Raw genomic sequence first — 19,040 nt, forward strand, 5'->3', positions numbered from 1 at the left:
CGAGGGGACAGAGGTCATGTCACCTGGAGAAAGGGGTCACTCTGGAATGTAAACTCTATGCTCCACTGAAGTCCCGCCCCAGACCCTGCCTTCCTTGGGCTCCACTCCCAAATCTCCAGGTATTTTGCAGTCCATGGTTGACAACTCTACTACACTTACATGATAATGATTCTGCAGATTTGCAATTGATAACAGTTCTGTTATCAGTTCTGCTCATATACAGTCAAATCCCCTGGTTTCCACAAGTAGAAGGCAGACTTGTGACCCTGTTGCAATATGCTCGCAACAGGATTTCTATCAGGAGGTGAAAATGCAGACCCAGATAGAACTTCTATCTGCATAATGTGCATAATGCTGCCACTAAGTGCAGAAGGAAATCACTGGATGGGGATTGGGGGTGGGAGGAGCTGCAAGAAGTCCTTAGGGGGAGGGCGGTCTATAAACCGAATATATAAATAAATAATAAATAAATAAATAAGCAGACTGGTAGTAGCTTCATTTTACAGATTTGAAATTTAAAATCAGAATACTTAAGTGGAAACACAATACAACCACAAGAGGGCACTGCAGATTCAAAAATCCCTCTCCAATTCAGACACTGAACTTTAAACAAATAACACCTATATTTGTTTCAGTCTCCACACTTTTTTGTTTACACTACCTTCCAAAGTTCACCTTTAGTGAATGTTATCTCCAGGTTATATTTTTTCTGAGCTGAGCCACAATGGAATTTTATATCCCATGTATGTTAAAAGCAAGAGCAAACAGAGGAACAGACACTGTTTCTCTACTCCACTGGCCTCCATTTTATGCCAAGGAAGCATTGCCTGCAGTTTAAGACTTCTTTAAGAGACAATGATAAGCGACACAAACTATCCTAGGAAACAAAAGCTGCAGTTCCATTGAAAAACAAATGCTCTATCAGCATTAGATTTCAAACTGTGAGGCTGACACCAATGACACATGACTGATCAGCCATTTTTTGTATAAAGTCATTTGATAAGTTTCTTTGTGTTGACAGGCAGGTGACAGCCCACTGAAAAGTATCTGGTTAAAGATGAGAAAAGAAGAGATGAGGAGTACCGTAGGTGGAATACAGATGGTCTGACCAGGGTGAAGAAGTGGAAACTGCGCTAAGAAGTAGAAACTGCTTGACATGATATCCAGGCAACATGAACTTGTAATTATGGATGAACAACTTCTCTGATGTGTGCTGTGAGTCACACCAGAGTCACACAACTTCCTGACTTGCCAAGCTGACAACTTCCTATTCCAAATGGTGGAAGAAGATAGGATGAGCTTAATATTAACCAACAAGCAAGAATTCGCAAGTGGGGTAGAGGTGGTGGGGACCTGAACGGGAAGTGACCGTATCCTCCTAGAACTCCTTTCTAATGGAGGGCCAGGGAAGTTCATAGCTATATGTGTATGTCAAATTTTAGTAGGGCAGACTCTAACAAACTCAGATGCATGATCAGAGTTATTAAATGGGCAAGAATGATGGAAGGGTGGGCTCTTCTAAAGTGAAGTGGGCTCTTCTAAAAGAAGAGCTCTTGAAAGCTCAAGCCATCCCTATTCCAACAAGATGGAGACATTGCTAGAGATCCAAGATGCCAGTATTGATGAACAGACAACTCTGTAATGTACCAGCCAAGGGAGAACAAGGAAATGGAGGGAACTTTTGAGAAGACTATCTAGACAGGGAGGACAGGGAGCTGGTCCTGTTGGCAGCAGAGGACAGCAATAATGGATTTAAATTATGGGTGAAAAGGTACTGGCTGTATATTAGGAAACTATTTTTACAGCTAGAGTAGTTCAGAAGTGGATTTGGCTGCTGAGGGACATGGTGAGCCCCCCCCCCCCCCACCCGACAGTCTTCTAGCAATGGCTGGACAAGGACATCTGAGGTATGCTTTGGGCTGATCCTTCATTGAGCAGGTGGCTGGCATGGCTCCCTTCAACTCTGATTCTAAGGCAGAAATAAAATCATAATCCTGATGACATACTGAAAACATGCAAAAATTCAAAAGACTTACCTGAGAATTAATAATACGCATGGTAGTTTTATTTCCAACATCTTTTTCATAGCCTCGTGTAGGAGCAGAATTAAATCGGAGCACTGCATCATGGGAATCTAAAGGCAGGAACAGGGCATATTAGATATCTTTTTATGCACATAAATGAACGTCATTTTATTTTTGTTGTTTCAAGGATGATGAATACCATGTTTAAAAATATCTTCATTTATCATGGGGTACTGTATTATTCAAACACAATGAAAACTCAGCCAGGGCAGAGACTAGTCAAGAAAACCCTATGTAAACAAACCTCTTGGTGATTCTTATACAGGTTACAATCTACTTCACAGTTCTCAAAAGAAAGTCCTACTGAGATATATAAAACTTCAGCAGATGCAACTTTATTTCAATGGCCTTGTACATTTTGCTGCTCCTAACATGTTCCTAATACTTTAATTCATGTTAATACTTGATGCAAGTGTTTTTAGTTCCAAACTACCAGGAACTTCACCCATGCAAGTCATACTGAACTGAAGGTATGGCACAAAATCATGAAAATCACTTCTGCAGCTACCATTTCTGGGAGTCTGTACAAGACAAACTCCCACACTATGCTTCTTTTCTGTACAAACATTTCCTGATTCAAAGTTACACATCAATGCACTCCATGTTTGGAAAATACTTAGCTTGTATTGCCTTAAGATGTAACTAGGCCTTTAGAACAGACTAATTTTCTTTCCTCTAAATCAAATGTTCATAAAATACCTTTTTGAATGTTTCCCATTAGGCATATTTTGAATAACATTTTCTTCTGACAAATCCAGTGCTTAAGCTTAAACTGTAGTATGTTTATTCAGAAATTTCCATCACATTATTGAAACTGGTATTTTTTTACAAAAGTATCCATTTCAACAATGCCCCTACTACCAGTTCATTGGTAAACTGGGCGTAGTATTAGCACAACACATTTTAAATTTCTCAAATTGATGGCTGTTAGCCTGGCATTGACATGAAAATGCTGAGTTGTACACATACATGTTTCTGTCAAACCACTGAAACAAAACTCTCAAGGCCAAAACCAAACTCCAGCATTTCTAACAAAAATACAGAAGGGGGAGCCCACAGACCACTGGCAGACTTAAAAATCCATATAGTAGTTAATTGGGTAATCCGGCTGCCTGCCTTCATAGGCCTCAAACATTCATCCTTTAATGGAATTCTGTATACAGGGTTGCCAGCTACAGGTTAGGAAATACCTGGAGATTTTGGGAGAAGAGTGTGAAGAGGGCAGGGTTTGGGGGGGAGGGGGGTACTTCAATGAGATATAATGTCATACAGTCCACCTTCCAAAGTGTCCATTTTCTCCAGGTTAACTGATCTCTGTCACCTGAAAATCAGTTGTAACTGCGGAAGATCTCCAGCCATCACCTGGAGGCAACCCTATCTGTATACCCAACTTTTGGCCACTATGTTCAAATCCCCAGCTCCTGGATATAGCTCACACATTCAGATTCACCTACACAGAAGTGGAAAACTGATACTACCTAGCACCAGCCATGGAAAAAGTATAACAGGAAAATCACTGCACAGATGTCTCACCTAGAATTACATGCTTATTTCTTGATCCTGCATCTGTCAGCTGCTGAAAAGTGACTTGAGCTATGTGCACTTCAGGTGGCACAAAAGTGCCCAACAATTTTGATTAACTTAGGTGGAAAAGAACCGGGCCCAGTTTAAATGCCACGTCCACTGTTTGGCTGCTGTTCACTGTGGTTCTCTTCCCTCATGTATTAGTAAAGGCCCCTTCAACGCATACAGAATAATGCACTTTCAATCCACTTTCAATGCACTTTGAAGCTGGATTTTACTATGTGGAATAGAAAAATCCACTTTCAAACAATTGTGGAAGTGGATTGAATGTGCCTTATTCTGCATGTGCGGAGGGGGCTTAAGTGCTGTATCACTTACTTCAGCAGGATCACCAGAGTCAGTGGCCTCAGCCGAGCCCAATCATGGTAAGAACCCAACAATAACTTTGAACTATGCCTAAGCCAGCAAGCAAGAAGATATACTCGCGTATGATGTAAACTAAGATCAATTAAGTTAGACAATAGATGAAAACTAATAAAATAAATGTGCAGGGGGTGGTAAGTGGTGACTCGTCCTCCTCTTCTTCAGCTCTGAAACAGAGAAATGAAAGAAGACAAACAGGAAAAGGATGCAGCGGAGGCAACAGTACAACATGCAATGCCCAATGTAATCCCTGGGATCAAACTATGAACTAGCAATGAAAGGAAAAGAGCAGTGCTGTACAGAGGGAAAAAAAGAATGGCAGAAGAGAAATCAGAATGCCTGCAGGGATGGGAGAATCAGGCTGACGTAAACCTTGAGCTTCTCTCAGAAGGGCAAAAATTTATCAGGAGCTCTTAACTGGAATCACTGAGATGTCAGTGCTTTAAATGTTTGAAACATGCTACTTAAATGAGACTACTTCTATAACTACTATTACTACTACTGGTGATGATGGTGATTTGGAATGACAAAACTGAACAACTTTAAAAGCAATTCTTTCACACAAGAAGGGGTCATGAATGAAACATCAGAAAATTGAGAACAAAAAGGGTTTTGTTGTATTTTTTAAATTTTTAAAGTACACCACCCAGTGCTTTCCTTTGGAGATAAATGAAACCAAAGGTTCTGCCAAATAAAAAAAAAAAGAGCAAACAAGTCAGGGTAGCGCAAGGTGAATGTGACAGCATGCATTTTCCCTAATGGACTGTAAATTGTTTGCAGAGTCATGATGGTCTCACATTTATGCTCATTTAGCTTATAGCAAATTTGAGAAGGCTGCAATTTCTGTGCCACCGACTGCAGGGTAGTTATATCCTCCTCCAGAATTTTCCTAGCAACTGATCCAGGCCCGTTCCGCACACGCCGAATAATGCACTTTCAATCCACTTTCAATGCACTTTGTAGCTGTGCGGAACAGCAAAGTCCACTTGCAAACAATTGTGAAAGTGGATTGAAAGTGCATTATTCGGCATGTGCGGAACGGGCCCCAGAGAAAGAGAGCCAGGGAGAGAGGAGCCTCCATTTCCAATAGGAAGTTGAGCTTGTGAGTGGCCCTTAGTAGGCGTGTAGCAATAAGATGCAAAAGTCAAGGCTATAGTGCATAAGTCAAAGTTACAGGTTTTAAAAAGCACTTGATTAATATCATAAACTGCCAGCCGTCCTTATCCAATTTGAGTCAGTAATGCATACGAAATTGTTCCACAAGTAAAACTGTATTAAAAACATCAATAGAAAAATCCTGTCTGTGGTGGATGCAATTGTGTTTGTGGCTGCACTGCGAAGGCTCCAGATGTGAGCAAGCAGGAGTTCCTCAATAACAATACCATGAACAGATTGAGAGGGAAGTGAAGGGTGAGTCCTACAGCAGGATATAGTGGAGACAAAATATCAGCTCTTATTAAGAGGCCAAGGCTACTGGCTCAGAGGCATTTCAGCAGCCTATTACATGGTAAGGGTCAGTGCACATTCCGAATCCTTCAGACGTAAAACACAGTTATGATCTGGGCACAGTGGGATCTCTATTGAGCAAGGACATACTCCAGAAAAGAAAGGTTGGGCATTTGCACTTTCCCCCTAGATTTGAGAAATGGAAATGTTTGGTTTTATTCTTAGTGACAGCATAGTTTGGGAAAGCAGGAGCTATTTCACCTAAAACATTTCAAAAACAGTGAGTTTTCTCTCAAATTGGAGGTTACCCCTATTTTGATACCTCGTATCAGAGAAGCGAGGCACTCGAGCCAAGCAGGGAGCCAATTAAAGAGGCTGGATGGTGACAGCAGTTATAGAGATTTAAAGGGAAACCATCTGGGTAAAAAAAAACCAAAACAACCCAAAGCCTTCAGATGCAGCAGAGTAGTCAAGTGTGAAATTCTAAGTGATTGAGGATTAACGTTTTAAAGAACCCAGGGAAGAATCATTCTTCATACTGGAGACCCAAAGCAATAATGTTGAAGGAAGAAGGTGAAAACTTATGGGATGGGGGAGTGTTAATTGCAGTGTCTCCAGTTTCAGAATGAAATTTAGGTTTGCCAAAATTTTAATCGCAGCAAAAACTAAAGGCTAAAGCCTCGTGGATTTTAACTGGACACTTTAAGCATGCGTTTAAAGATCTCTCAATGAATTTCACAGTGGTTAAATAGCTGACTGGATCACACTGTTTTCCCTCTAATGTTTGACATTTAAAATATGTCAACATACACCAAAATCCTTTTCTAAATAAGCCTCCAGACCACATTGATAATTTGGGAGGTAAGAAAAACACCCCTAAAATAAACAAGAAACTTATTCATATAATTAGAAATACTAGAAGGTGATGATTTAATTAAATCCACATCTGCTTGGCTCATTGCTCACACTGAGCTCCTTAAGTTCCTGTGTAACTAATGGAATTCCTACCAAGGAGTCTCCAGTTTTATCCAACTAGCCAAGAAAAAAGGACACCTTCCCGAGGCCTGTTCCTGAATCAACCAAACTAGAAAACTGCTTTGCAATTGTCATGCTTTATCCAGCCCCAGCTCTCCAGGGACGTTGTCACTGTGATACTGAAAGGGCCACTGAAATAAACTTGTTTCTTGGTTGTTTCCATCAAGCCTGCTATGAGGCTCCTTCAAGCCTTCAATCCCCTCATAATAGGCCAAGTGAATTCAGGGTGTAGAGTTGCCAGCTCTGGGTTGGAAATACCTGGAGATTTTGGAGCCTGGGGAGGGCAGGTTTGCAGTGGGGATGAAACCTCAGTGTGGTATAATAGTATTGAGTCCACCTTCCAAAGCAGCCGTTTTCTGCAGAGGAACTGAGCTCTGTCATATGGAGACTACTTGTAACACCAGGAGACCTCCAGGGCTTAATTGAAGATTGGCAACCTTAGCTGGGTTGACTGAGAAGTGGTTAAAAGCAGGAGGGCTCTAATCTGGAGAACTGGGGTTTGATTCCACACTCCTCCGTATGAGTGAACCAGATTTGTTTCTTTACTTCTACATGCTTGCTAGGCTAGTCACAGTTTTTCAGAACTCTCTCAGCCCCACCTACCTCACAAGGTGTCTGTTTCGGGGAGACGAGGGGAAAAGGAGTTTGTAAGCCCCTTTGAGTCTCCTTTCAGGAGAGAGTGTATAAATCCAAACTCTTCTTCTTCTTCACTGAGGACTAAACAGCCTCAAAAGCCTCAGTTATAAAAATAACAGCATGAGAAGGAGGAACCCATACTTGTATGGTGTGATATTTAAATACCTAGTTTCTGGATCTGGAGTGTCATCACAAAAGTCTTTAAGAAAGCAAGACTAACTCATTCACAAATGCAAACACGCGCCTGTACACCTCCAGACAGTAGCCAATACTGACCACATAACAAATAGTCACAGCTTTCTGTTTTGCACTATCCCAGACAAGCAGGTAGGCAGGCACTGCCAACAAGTCCAATAATAATGAAGATGTAGAAAAAATAGCTCTCATGCTTCCACAGAGATCAGATTAACATTCTCAGAACTGTAGGTGAACAGAGTTTTATCTAGAAGATAAAACAGAGCTTAGCCAAGAACCTGTAATTATCTACAGTGCCTTGTTTTCATTTTCTATATCATTCAGTCTTCGATAGTACTTTTGAAACAAGTAAACAAGGCAGAGACAATAGAATAGGACCATAACCAGACTTGCAGGCTATTATACCAGCTGCTTACATATTTTACCAACAGCTCAAAACAGAAAAGCAAAGCCACTGACATTTATTACATTTCTCTAAAAACATGAGTACTGGCCTGGTCAGTCATGTTAAGTATTCACTATTTATATTGGGTGGAAGTCCCTCACAACCCCTCCAAAAAACTCTGTGTAGGCATGCCACAGGGAATTCACGTAGATTCTGCTGATTTCTTCTTTTCATTACAACTCATGTCTTGCAAACCATCAGAAGATCATTCAAAAAGACTTCCAACTCTGAAGAGCAGCTTGTTGGATGAGAACATAAAAAGACATTTAAAATAACCTCACAGGCATGCAGAAGGTCATGGATGACCCTTTATGATGATGCTTACATTTTCATGAAATGTTGCCACTCACCTATTTCATCACCAAGGGAGGAGTTCAGTATGGCACCAGCAGACATAACAACAGCACAGGTTCCAAAACCACGTGGGTACAATTTACTCAGTGACATCTGGGGGACATATTTTTCCCAACCAAGCACAGAAAAAGGAGCTTCTTTGCCATCTATGGTCCTGATAGTCACTCGAGCCTTGAGTTCACAGAAGAGCTGCTCGGCGGTCAACTTGGAGTTTCGCTTCCCTTTGAACCGCACCCCGTGCTTATTGGTATTCAGATAATCTTTCATTGCTTTCTGCAGGCGAGGATTCAACATCTTGGAAGAGACGTTCCCTTTCCAGAGCTTATACAGGAATGATTTTGACATCGTAGAATATATTCCATCCCATTCATCAGACTCTTCAAACATTTGGCTTCTCCTGCGTCTCATGTGCCGCTTCCTCATCTTCTTTTGAGAAAACCAGTTATTCTGCAAGGCGTTCCCTTTCTGATCCTCCCCCTCCGCAGAGATTAATTTCACTATTCGCTGAGCACTACTCTGTGACCGAGGCCGACCAGCAGCAAGTAAATAATCATCATCCCTTTGATAGAAAGCACTTTTTGATTTTCCTTTTAACTGGGAAGGGAAAAATTCTTCTTCGCTTTCAAAGCCATCTTCGGAGTCTGTCCACTTTTTAATGTTTCCATTCCCTGATTTAAATGAATCTAAGATATCTTTGTTAAGAAGCACCTCGTTCCTATCAATTGGTTCAAAGAAAGACGGATCATGTATTGCTCCCATGATAACTCTCTGTTTGCCTTGAATGGGCAGAAGTCTCTTGGTCTCGATATAAGAGAAGGAACTTGGAACTGCTTCAACGGTGTTGTTGTCAGTGAAATAGATGAAAATCACCAGGAAAAGCAGGCCCCATGCAAAGATTCCAAATAGCATTAATTGTTTCCATTGCTTCAAGTTAGGTTTCATGGCAATATCTGCACCAGTTTCTCCACAGCTTAAATGCCTAATGAAAGAAAATCGAACCTGGAAAATAATGAGAGTCAGTTAAGCCAGTTGTAAAGGCACCATGGAAGCAAAGCAAGATAAAATGACAGGACTAAAAGGACAAAGATAATTAATCTGAAGATCCACGTGGTACTAAATATAAGAACACATATTGACCCTTTCTGCACAAGCCTCTCAAAATGTTTTGCAAACATTTTCAAAATGTTTTCAATCCCCTGACTCTGTTTGCCTGCATTCATCCCCTTGAAAACACTTCCTGTTTGCCATTTTGTGGCTGCTCCCTTTTTCTTAGATTCGTAGTACAAAGTTTTAAAGCCGTATGCTGCGATTCTCTAGGGTTCATGTTTACATCGCTGTATAGATATGACATCCTGAAATACAGAGTGAGACGGTCAGTGTGAGCTTAGAAAATGGTGCTAAGAATGTCTGGGGACTGTGGAGAGGGATGGGAAATGTTTTAAAGAGATCGCACAGCAAGTGAAAACATTTTCAAAAAAAGATTACTAGGGAACAGCATGCAAATAAAATGTTTTCAGGCAGGAAATAAAATGTTTTGGGCTGAAAACCACGTGGAGCACCATGGAGAAAACTTTTATTTTCTACCTGAAAATGTTTTATTTGTGTCGAGAGGAAAGGGCCACTGACCCTTAATTGCTTCCCCTTCCCATTCTTGTCACAGTAGTCAAAACTATTATTCTTAGCATTATGGTATCAGTTTGTAAAGTGGTTCAACAATTCTAAAAATTGGTTCTTCCCTTTCTCCAGACCTCAGGTTCTCCCCATCACCATCAGATAAACTTTAAACACCACTGCCGTATTACTCAGCTGAACTAAAATCTATACATGGAATTGCTGAAACTGAAAAGCCCCATGCAAATGTATTGTATATGATTTATCATAACAATAAGAGGTTAGAATAGGTCTGGAGGACTTATATTCCAACTCACTATATCAAAGAAAGACTCTGTAGCACACATCAGTCTGGGCAGATTAACTCAGGCCAAACTGCAATTCAAGGAAAGAGTTGGTGTAACAAAGGGTATAGCAGACCAAACAATATCAGAAAGTCTCAGTTCAGATTTCAGTTCTGGTGAAATCCTAAGACCACTTTCCTGAGATTAGGCCCAACAACAGACCTGGGTTTGACTGCTTCCTTAGTGACCCTTGGGTAAATATCTCTGTTTCTCTGTGTCTCCCAAATTCATTTGTGCATCTAAAATATGGTATGCTTACTGGGTTTGTTTAGAAAACCCACCTTGCAGGGCTGTAAGGATTACAAAATAGTCTAAGTGAAACATTTGAACATTACGTATTATTCTGAGGTAAGGTTTTTAATGAGTTTCTACAGGCTATCCATGTTCCCCAAGCAAAAGTTACACATTCTTTTAAGAACTCATCATAATATTTTCTCAGTTTGCATTACAACAAAGGATATTCTGTAGTGAAAATATTGTACTTGAGGAGCTTTGATCCTATACTTTGATCCTATTCAAGTAGCTGACTACAGTCCTTTTGTCATAGCTTCTATTGTTTTGCAACAGAAGGCACTTTTAATTTGCCTAAATGAGGCCTCCTATTTATTACAAGGGAGAGCAGGGTAAAAAAATCTTGATTCCTTTCAAACTCCCCCCCTTTTCAGTAGCTTCTATTGTCATGTTTTTCACTGCTAAGAAAAAATACAGCAGCTTAGAGGTCAGGATGGTTCAAGTTGATGTTCTATGTTGGGCACTGTTATGTTAAATAGGGCTTTTTCCCTCTGGAAAAAAAGAAGGTGGGAGGAGGAGGCACAGCTTTTCAATTAGAGGCTCATCCTGGGGTTTGAGAGGTTGTGAATTTTGTGGCCAGACATTCCCAGGGTGTTGGAAACTCAGACTTGATGGGAAGACGATGCAGCCTGATTGAGCAGAAAATGTTTCAGAAGAATTAACTGGCAAAAGGGTTTAAGAAACTTCTCCAGCACAAGGCAAAACAAATGAAGGTTTCTCTTCAAGTATAGAGAGCAAGAGGACAGAGAGAAATTCAACTTGCGGGGCAGCTGCTACTTGGTTTTAATTTCGTCTACCACACAACCTCTTCCTTTGAAGCAGAGTCACCCAAGTATCATTGCCATTGCTTTTTTCACACCATAATCGATTATTCTGGTTGAAAATACAACTTATTAGGTTTCCAATAATAGTAACAGGCATCAGCACAAAGATAACTGTGAAAAGTAAGCAAGGAGGCGCTATATAAAATGAATGAGCTTATTGAGAATAAGCTTGTAACAAGCGCTGGGCCCATTCTGCCATTTTTAGGGTTCATGTTAGATAGACTGCACAATGCAGATAGATTATTGTATCCAATACGGTTTCCAGTGTCTAAGTAACGTTCTTCTCTCATCTTGTGAAATTAACATACCTGTATATGTTAATTATACCCATGTATAAGCTGACCCGTGTATAAGCCGAGGCACCTAATTTTACTGCCCAAACCTGGGAAAACGTATTGACTCGAGTATAAGCCAAGGGTGGGAAGCCGGGAGGCAGAGGGAGCTCCTTATTTGGGCAGTGACTCCCTCTGATGTCACTGCCCAAATAAGGAGCTCTCTCTGTCTCCCAGGGCATGAGGAAGCCCAGCCAGCCAGGGTGCCTCGGGGTACCCCTTTCACCCTCCGAGGAGGGCAGAAAACAAGCAGCTTGTGCAGCCGCACGGAGGTCGTCCCGGCCACACACCCAGCCTTGGCAGAGGCCTGAAGAGCCGGCTGGTAAGTGGTGACTTGTGTATAAGCCGAGGGGGCATTTTTCAGCCTTAAAACAGGGCTGAAAAACTCTGTTTATACATGAGTATATACAGTAAATCTGCAAAGTGGGTTCTGGCTTTTTGCTTTTCCTATTGCTTTTCTTTATTTAATTCTATTTTAAGTGATTTTTAAATCATTGATTGTGGATACCGAGCTGTGACAAACTAGGATCTGATTGATAACACTCAGTTCATTCCATCTATCCATCTATCCATCCATCCATTACAATAAGATGTAGAACACCACAAAGCTCCCCCACCCTCCAAATCCATATTTTCCAAAAAATTCCAAATTAATTGGCAGTGGTGCAACTGTACAGCAATCTAGCAAGGCATCCATAGAATTCTCTTTCAAGCAGGGGTAGGCTGGCCCTTAGGTGACCATGAAAAGTCCCTGTGTGGGGTGACCTTCTAGCCATGGTGCCAAGAAAGCCAGCTGCCTGTATGAACCACCACCACAGCAGCAACCAGTTGGCTCTCAGGAAACTGCTGAAGCAAGTGTGCTGGCTTCTTAGGCCATGGTGGTGAACAGCAGCAGTCAGTCAGTCAGTGATCCATCAGATGCCTGCAAGCAGCTCCTTATGCTTCTCCCCCCACCCCAATCATGGATGGGGTCAGGGTCAGGCTGGGGATCAGGGCTTTGTCCTGGACCATTTTTGCCTCACAATCCAACCCTAATTTCAAGTTGTTGTTTTTTTTAACCCTAGGCAGGGAAATTAAACTGTGAAGAGGTCCGCATTGGAGTTTTGACAAATATATTTCTCTAGCTATTATTGCTTCATCAATACCTTTTTAAAATCTTAATTCCTCAAAACCAGACTCCTATATAGTTTGGGTGAGTACTGCAGAGAGGAGGCCCTCTCCATAAACTATTACAAAACTAAGGTAATGGTGTTCAAGAAAAGACCAAGAAAATACAGTTGGAACATCCATAATATTCCTATAGAGCAATGCAATTATTTTAAATATTTAGGTGTTACATTCAGCCCTTCACTAAATTGGAATGCCCACTTAGCAGTGGTCAAAGCAGCTGCCCAAAAATCTGTTGGGGCAATATTGAGATTTTATCATACAAAAGGAGGTCATTTAGTTGATCCAGCCCTAAAAATCTTTAAAACTAAAGTTATATCTATGTTACTCTATGCTACAGAGATTTGGGGATGGAATGTCCAAGTCCTACATAAAATAGAAACTATTCAAAACTCCTTCCTTAAACGAATTCTCCTACTCCCTAAAGGAACGCCAGCAGCCCTCCTTAGGGCAGAACTCGGTTTGCCTTCTATTAAAGCTCGAGCTGAATTGGCAATTTTGAAATACGTTAAAAAGAGTTCACTAAAACCGACTTCGTTTGGGAATCAAAGTCTGCAGATATTACTAAAGGCCTCAAAATTACATAATACCTCCCTAAATAATATATTGCTCAGTTATTCTGTTCCAGATCGTTTATTCTCTTCACCAATTTTAAATCACGACCTTCGGGATTGGATATTCAAAGGAGATAACTGTATGGACAGAGATATAATTTTACATTCCAAGTTTGCTCCCTGGTATAGTCACCTTAAAAAGGATCATCATAGAGCCTCCCATCTTGCTGGCATTACTCAGTTTAAGATAAGGAAGGCTATGACAGCATTACGATTTCAAACAATGCCAACAAATTATTTAGAAGGCAGATATGCCAAAATACCAGTTGAACAACTAATTTGTATCTGCAAACAGGAAGTAGAGGATTTACCTCATTATGTTCTGAACTGCCCCCTGTACGCAGAGCCTAGGGCTAAGTTTCTGAATAGTTTCATATCCCTGTCCCAGGTATATTATGAGTCAGACAAATTATACCTTCTCCTTGCGGATTTGGATCCCTATATATCCTATAGGGTTGGCCTATTCACCTTGGCAGCTACAAAGATTCGCTCCAACAACGTAATAAAGTAAATGATCAAACCTAAATTGGTATAAGTTAGGTGGGAATACAATCTAGACATACTGTAGGGGGGAAAGTGAAAGACTTAGTGTTCACATGATGGATTTTTAGTGAATTTTTTTTTCTTACCTGTTGGAATAACAAGTTGGCTCAGAAGTTTTAATGTAATAATATTGTAATATTGTAATGGCCTATGGCTTTCAATAAAATTGATTGATTGATGATAATTCCTCAAAACCAAATACTAAATTTTTGGATTTGGAAACAGACTACAGTCATAGACAATCATTAACGGCTTTTACAAAATTTAAGTCACATATATTTTGGATATCTGCCAGTTTTCAAAGTCTGGTGAGTATCCATTTGAACTGGAGACAAAGCACACAGACAGTCAGATAGCTAAATAGTCACCAGTTTTAAAATGGGAAAGACCAAGCATACTATATTCAAATACCATAAGGGGTCAGAAGTGGGTGTGAATTAAGGCAGGCACCATCTGGGTTATTTTCCCTGCTGCTGCTACCACCATCTGTCCAAGAGCCTCTGTGGTTAATTATGTCTGCTGGTGAGGAAATGCATGCTTCTCTATCACAACTTTACTATGACCAAGTTTTGTTACTCAAGTCTAGTACAAAACCTACCATGTTTTTTTCATATGTGTCTAAAATGTTCAGTTGTGTTTTTGTGCACTTGTGGTTGGGACAAATGGAACACAAGTCAATTAACACAGCACAGCTTTTAATTTGCTAGTCAAAAATGGAATTGTGATCTATTTCGGCTATTTCCATCCTATACCCACGGAACTGATTTCTCTCTGCCCAGCTCATTCTATTTGCTAGAGTGGATGAGCAGAACAACCTGCTCTGACATCATGTGTAACTGTGCGTGACTGCAGGAATTTTCTATATTATATTACAACCAGAAATGGCTGCTGGAGAAGGAGTTATAGGTAATGAATGAACTATTTGGCGCCAGTAGAGGCCTATATAATAGCACATTTTACGAACTGCATTAATCACACCTGCATAAATGGGTACATGCAAGTTGGGGATGGACTCGGAGTTTCACTTCAGACACTTAATTTAAAAAACACACATAATAAATAACATATTTCAGGACTCCTAAAAGATTCAGATAGCATAAATAAATCTGTGGTCTCACTAAGTCACATGTCTCTTTACAGTTTCTTATTAGAAATAAAACAGTACAGATCCTTAGTTATATTTTTGCTGTCAGAATACTAAGGGAAAAAAGATCCTTAAGAAAACAAAACATAATGGTTTGCATTAACACTATGTAAAATGCAAGTGAGACTGGTAAGTTAATACAAGGACATTTAAACTTGCAGCCACTAGAACAAGGAAAACATTGTTCCAAAAGTTATTTAGTTTCCATTACGAATACATAGTCATAATTCTAACCAACCTGAAGAGATAAGGTTCTTCAAAGCAATTTTATGAATACAGAATATTGAAAAAGCATTGCAGTCCAGTGATAGAGAGCAGGTTTTGGAACATACTTTTGCCACTGACTCATTCTACAACCTTGGGCAAATCACTGTCAACCTCAGTTCTCCACCTGTAAGAAAGGAACAGGAGTAAGTTTCCACACAGCTATTATGAGAACAACTCAAATACATAAATAATACATGTTATAATGGAAATTAAGTTTTCATATGAAATGAACTATCAATTAACTTCCAGATTACAATTTTCTACAAAGTCCAAGGTATTTTGTTGCAGAGCATAGCAAACTTCTTCATAGAATTATCAAGCTTTTCTATGCAGTAATATAAGATGGTCATGATATGGGGGAAGAAAGCTACACAGCAAGACATGCCTCTGGTTCATTGGTTGCTCCTCCAAACCTCTCAGAGAATACATACAGTGACTTTGCCTTTTTCTCCAAAGTTATTTTGTCCAACCTGATAGTCCCCTCCCGGATGACTGTGAGCAAAAAGACCTTCAGCCCTGGCCCACCAGACTTTAAAAGGGTCCTCAAAGGCAGCTTGTCTGACTGAGCAGGGGCATTGTAGACTATTGCCAAGGCAATGGCCTGGCTTAATCAGTGACGATCTTTAATTTCTGGTGGCAAACCTCCAGCCACATCAAGAGCAAGCCGTAATTCCCATGGTTTAAAACCACAGATGCCAACCTTCCGGTGGAACCGCCAATCACAGCAGATCTGCAAACTACAAAAATCATCTGGAGAAAATGGCATACTCAGAGGATGGACCGTATGCCTGCTGAGTCCCCTCACCTCCCCAAACTTCAGCATCTTCCTCCCCAGCTCCATCTCGAAATCTTCAGGAATTTCCAAGTCAGAGTTAGCAACCCTACTTTTGACAGTTCGCCTCTTTGTCTTCTGCTAGTCCTATTCCCTGTGACAAATGAGGTCCTGGACTTCCAAACTCCCAACAATCTGCTAACTCTATTTCCTTGCTATCCTATCCAACTACTCAAGGAAATAAAAATATCATGAGGGAAAATGTAATTATATAAAATATCATGAGGGAAATAAAAATACCATGAAAACAGAGTACATCTGAAGACACTTAAATGCCCCTCCCTCCACCCAAAAAGAATCTTTAACTAGAAATGACCTAGTTGGTTTGGGTTCATATTAAACTACCAAGTTTAACAAACAAGGTATACTTAGCTTGGATATGATAACCAAATGCACATCTCTGTAAAGTCCTAGTGTTGTCCACAACGTTGCTGAAAATGTAAAACCTCGCATAAATATTTATTCCTATTCCTATTCTCTTTCCTATCTTGATTCCTATTATCTTTGTGCCTGTTCCCTTCAAAATATGGGAACAATTCAATTTCAAATAGGATATAATCAGACTCTTGTGTTTGAAATAATTCTGGAGAATATTATTTCAAAATTCCATATACTGACCTAATCATCTCTGATTTAACATTATTTCATTGATGATGCTTTCCAAAATATATCAGAGTTTTAATTACAACTATGATTAACCTTTAAAGCCCTAAGTAGTCTGGAGCCTTCCTGTTTTTGGGTCTGCTTCACCTTATATAACCCCCAGTGAGGATATCACTCTGCGAATAACAATTTGCTCCAAACTATCTGCCTCTAAAACTATCTGACTGTCCTTCAGTGGGGCCAGAGCTTTTTTTATTCTGGGCCCGGCCTGGTGGAATGTTTTGGCAAAATAAGACCTGGGCCCTGCGCAATCTCTCACAGTAAGATGGAGCTGTTCTGACAGGCCTTTGGTTGAGGGCAGCAATGGTGTCCAACTGGCCAGCTCCCTTTCCTCCTCTCCCCTTTTTGTTGTTGTGGACTGTTCTATTATTGCGGTATGTTGTTAATTCCATCCCTTTAATAAGTTGCACTTAGGGCACTAAAAGTTATCTATCTGATTATTTAAAATAATTATTGAATTGTTGGAAGCTGCCCTGAGCCGGTACAGAGAAGGCTGGCACAGAAGCCAAATAAACAAAATTGTTCATAATTTTACCAGTATCAGATAACAAGACTTGTGTAATGTAAATTGTAATCCGTTCCTCATAGCTGAAATAAGATGTCCTGAGGATGCAAAAAATGGTGTCCTGGGAAGGCATTTCACACAGCCTTTTCCCACCAAGATGTTCTTAGGATACCTTATTTCTGCTCAAGATGTCTTTTAAAAAATGCTTCAAAGTGGACCCCTTTCCTCTAAACCATAGGTGTCCAACTTGCGGCCCTCCAGATGTTATGATGCTGGCAGGGGATGATGGGAACTGTAGTCCATAACATCTGGAGGGCCGCAAATTTGACACCTGTGCTCTAAGCCATCTGCAAGAAGTCTCCTGTCTGGCTGTGCAGAATGCAGAGCTGAGGAGGCATCTTATTTTTCCTGTTTGACCATTGTGCTCTGTGGTCAGTTTCACCCTCAGCTTGTGCCCGACATTTTGTGTGCAGCTGAAGGGATTCTCCCTGCCACCATTTCCTGAAGGTTGCCCCAGGATGTTTGCTCTGCAGGCTCTGATCCTGGGCACCTTTTCAGTCCAAAAGCTACATAGCTGTATTGAGCTGGTCCTGCCAATTCCAGCAATATATAAATTTCCTATTTTTTCCTGAGGAGCTATCTTTGTAGCTATGCAGACACACATGAGAGAATCTTAGCCTCTCAGAAGATGGGTCTGCAACTCATTAAAAAGCACTTTGACCTTTCTTCCATGGATTTTTCTTAATGCATGGTCTGCAGAGGGCAGGTCAACCCAAATCTTTTCAATAGGTGGCAGATCTGCTTCCCAAGAGTGAAACTGATCAGAGCTGAGAGTTAAACTGACCAGAGAGCAAAACAGTCAGCCAGGAAACAGCCTCTTTTCCCCTCTGACACCTTTGCTGTACGGAAAGCAGTGGCGAATCTACCAGGGGAGGGGGTGTGTGCCACGCACCAGGAGCACGGTTTTGGGTTACGGGGGGGCCGGAAAATTCCCCAGACCCCTCCCCCTCCCCCCCACGGTGTCCCCCCACACTTATGTTACAAACCGAGCAGGCTAGAGAACAGGCTTCAAAGGCCCTGGTGGAAAGTACATTTCCCAGGGTCTCCTGGGAGATGTAGTTCCCACCAGGGCCTTTGAAGCCTGGAAGGGAACAGGCTTGTTCTCCAGCCTGCTCAGTTTCTAAAGACAGTGTGTGTGTGTGTGGGGGGGCGCTGCAGAGGGGGTGCTGTGGGAGGGGCACCGCACCGGGGGGGGGTGTGTGAAAAAGCCAGAGTGCGCACTAGGTGCACTCTGGCCCAGCTACACCTCTGATGGAAAGCACCCAGAAGCCGCCTCTTTTTAACACATCCCACAAACATCTTTTTTGTGCTGTGCAGAATGGACCTTAATTTTTAGATATTTTATGAAGAATGTTCTTAAAACTAAAGCTGCAAGCCTCATGCATGCATACCTGGAAATTAAGTGGAATTGAACAAAGTGGTCTTTACTCCTGAGTAAACCTTCACCAACCTGCACAAACAAAATTGGGCACAGGCATAGAATTGGGCACGAACATCTATGTCATATAACAGGGGCCCCCAATCTTGTTAAGCCCGTAGGCACCTTTGAAATTCTGACACAAGGTAGCAGCAGCTGCGATCACAAAATGGCTACCATGGGAGACAGAGCCAAACACATGCACCTTGAGGACATGATCAGTAATTGCTAAAAATCCACTGAGAAGGATGAGTGAGGGAGAATGAAGGCAACATTGTAATGGC

The 19,040-nt window shown here is 41.1% G+C and overlaps 1 protein-coding gene across 7 annotated transcripts in view; it reads right to left on the reverse strand.

The window, feature by feature from the left end:
- The window catches only part of ST6GAL2 (ST6 beta-galactoside alpha-2,6-sialyltransferase 2), a 57,553-nt gene that overhangs the window by 16,913 nt on the left and 21,600 nt on the right, over nucleotides 1-19,040 (reverse strand). For 6 of the 7 annotated variants that reach the window (XM_048492779.1, XM_048492782.1, XM_048492781.1 and 3 more), the window contains 3 exons: nucleotides 15,251-15,403; nucleotides 8,139-9,141; nucleotides 2,037-2,134 (listed from right to left, as the gene is read on the reverse strand). In XM_048492779.1, the coding sequence (XP_048348736.1) occupies nucleotides 2,037-2,134; nucleotides 8,139-9,084 (1,044 nt within the window). In that variant the 5' untranslated portion in view covers nucleotides 9,085-9,141; nucleotides 15,251-15,403. The remainder of the gene's footprint in view (nucleotides 1-2,036; nucleotides 2,135-8,138; nucleotides 9,142-15,250; nucleotides 15,404-19,040) is intronic. The other variant, XM_048492785.1, reaches the window with a different exon arrangement.

Source organism: Sphaerodactylus townsendi, linkage group LG04, assembly GCF_021028975.2.
Source record: "Sphaerodactylus townsendi isolate TG3544 linkage group LG04, MPM_Stown_v2.3, whole genome shotgun sequence".
NCBI lineage: Eukaryota > Metazoa > Chordata > Lepidosauria > Squamata > Sphaerodactylidae > Sphaerodactylus > Sphaerodactylus townsendi.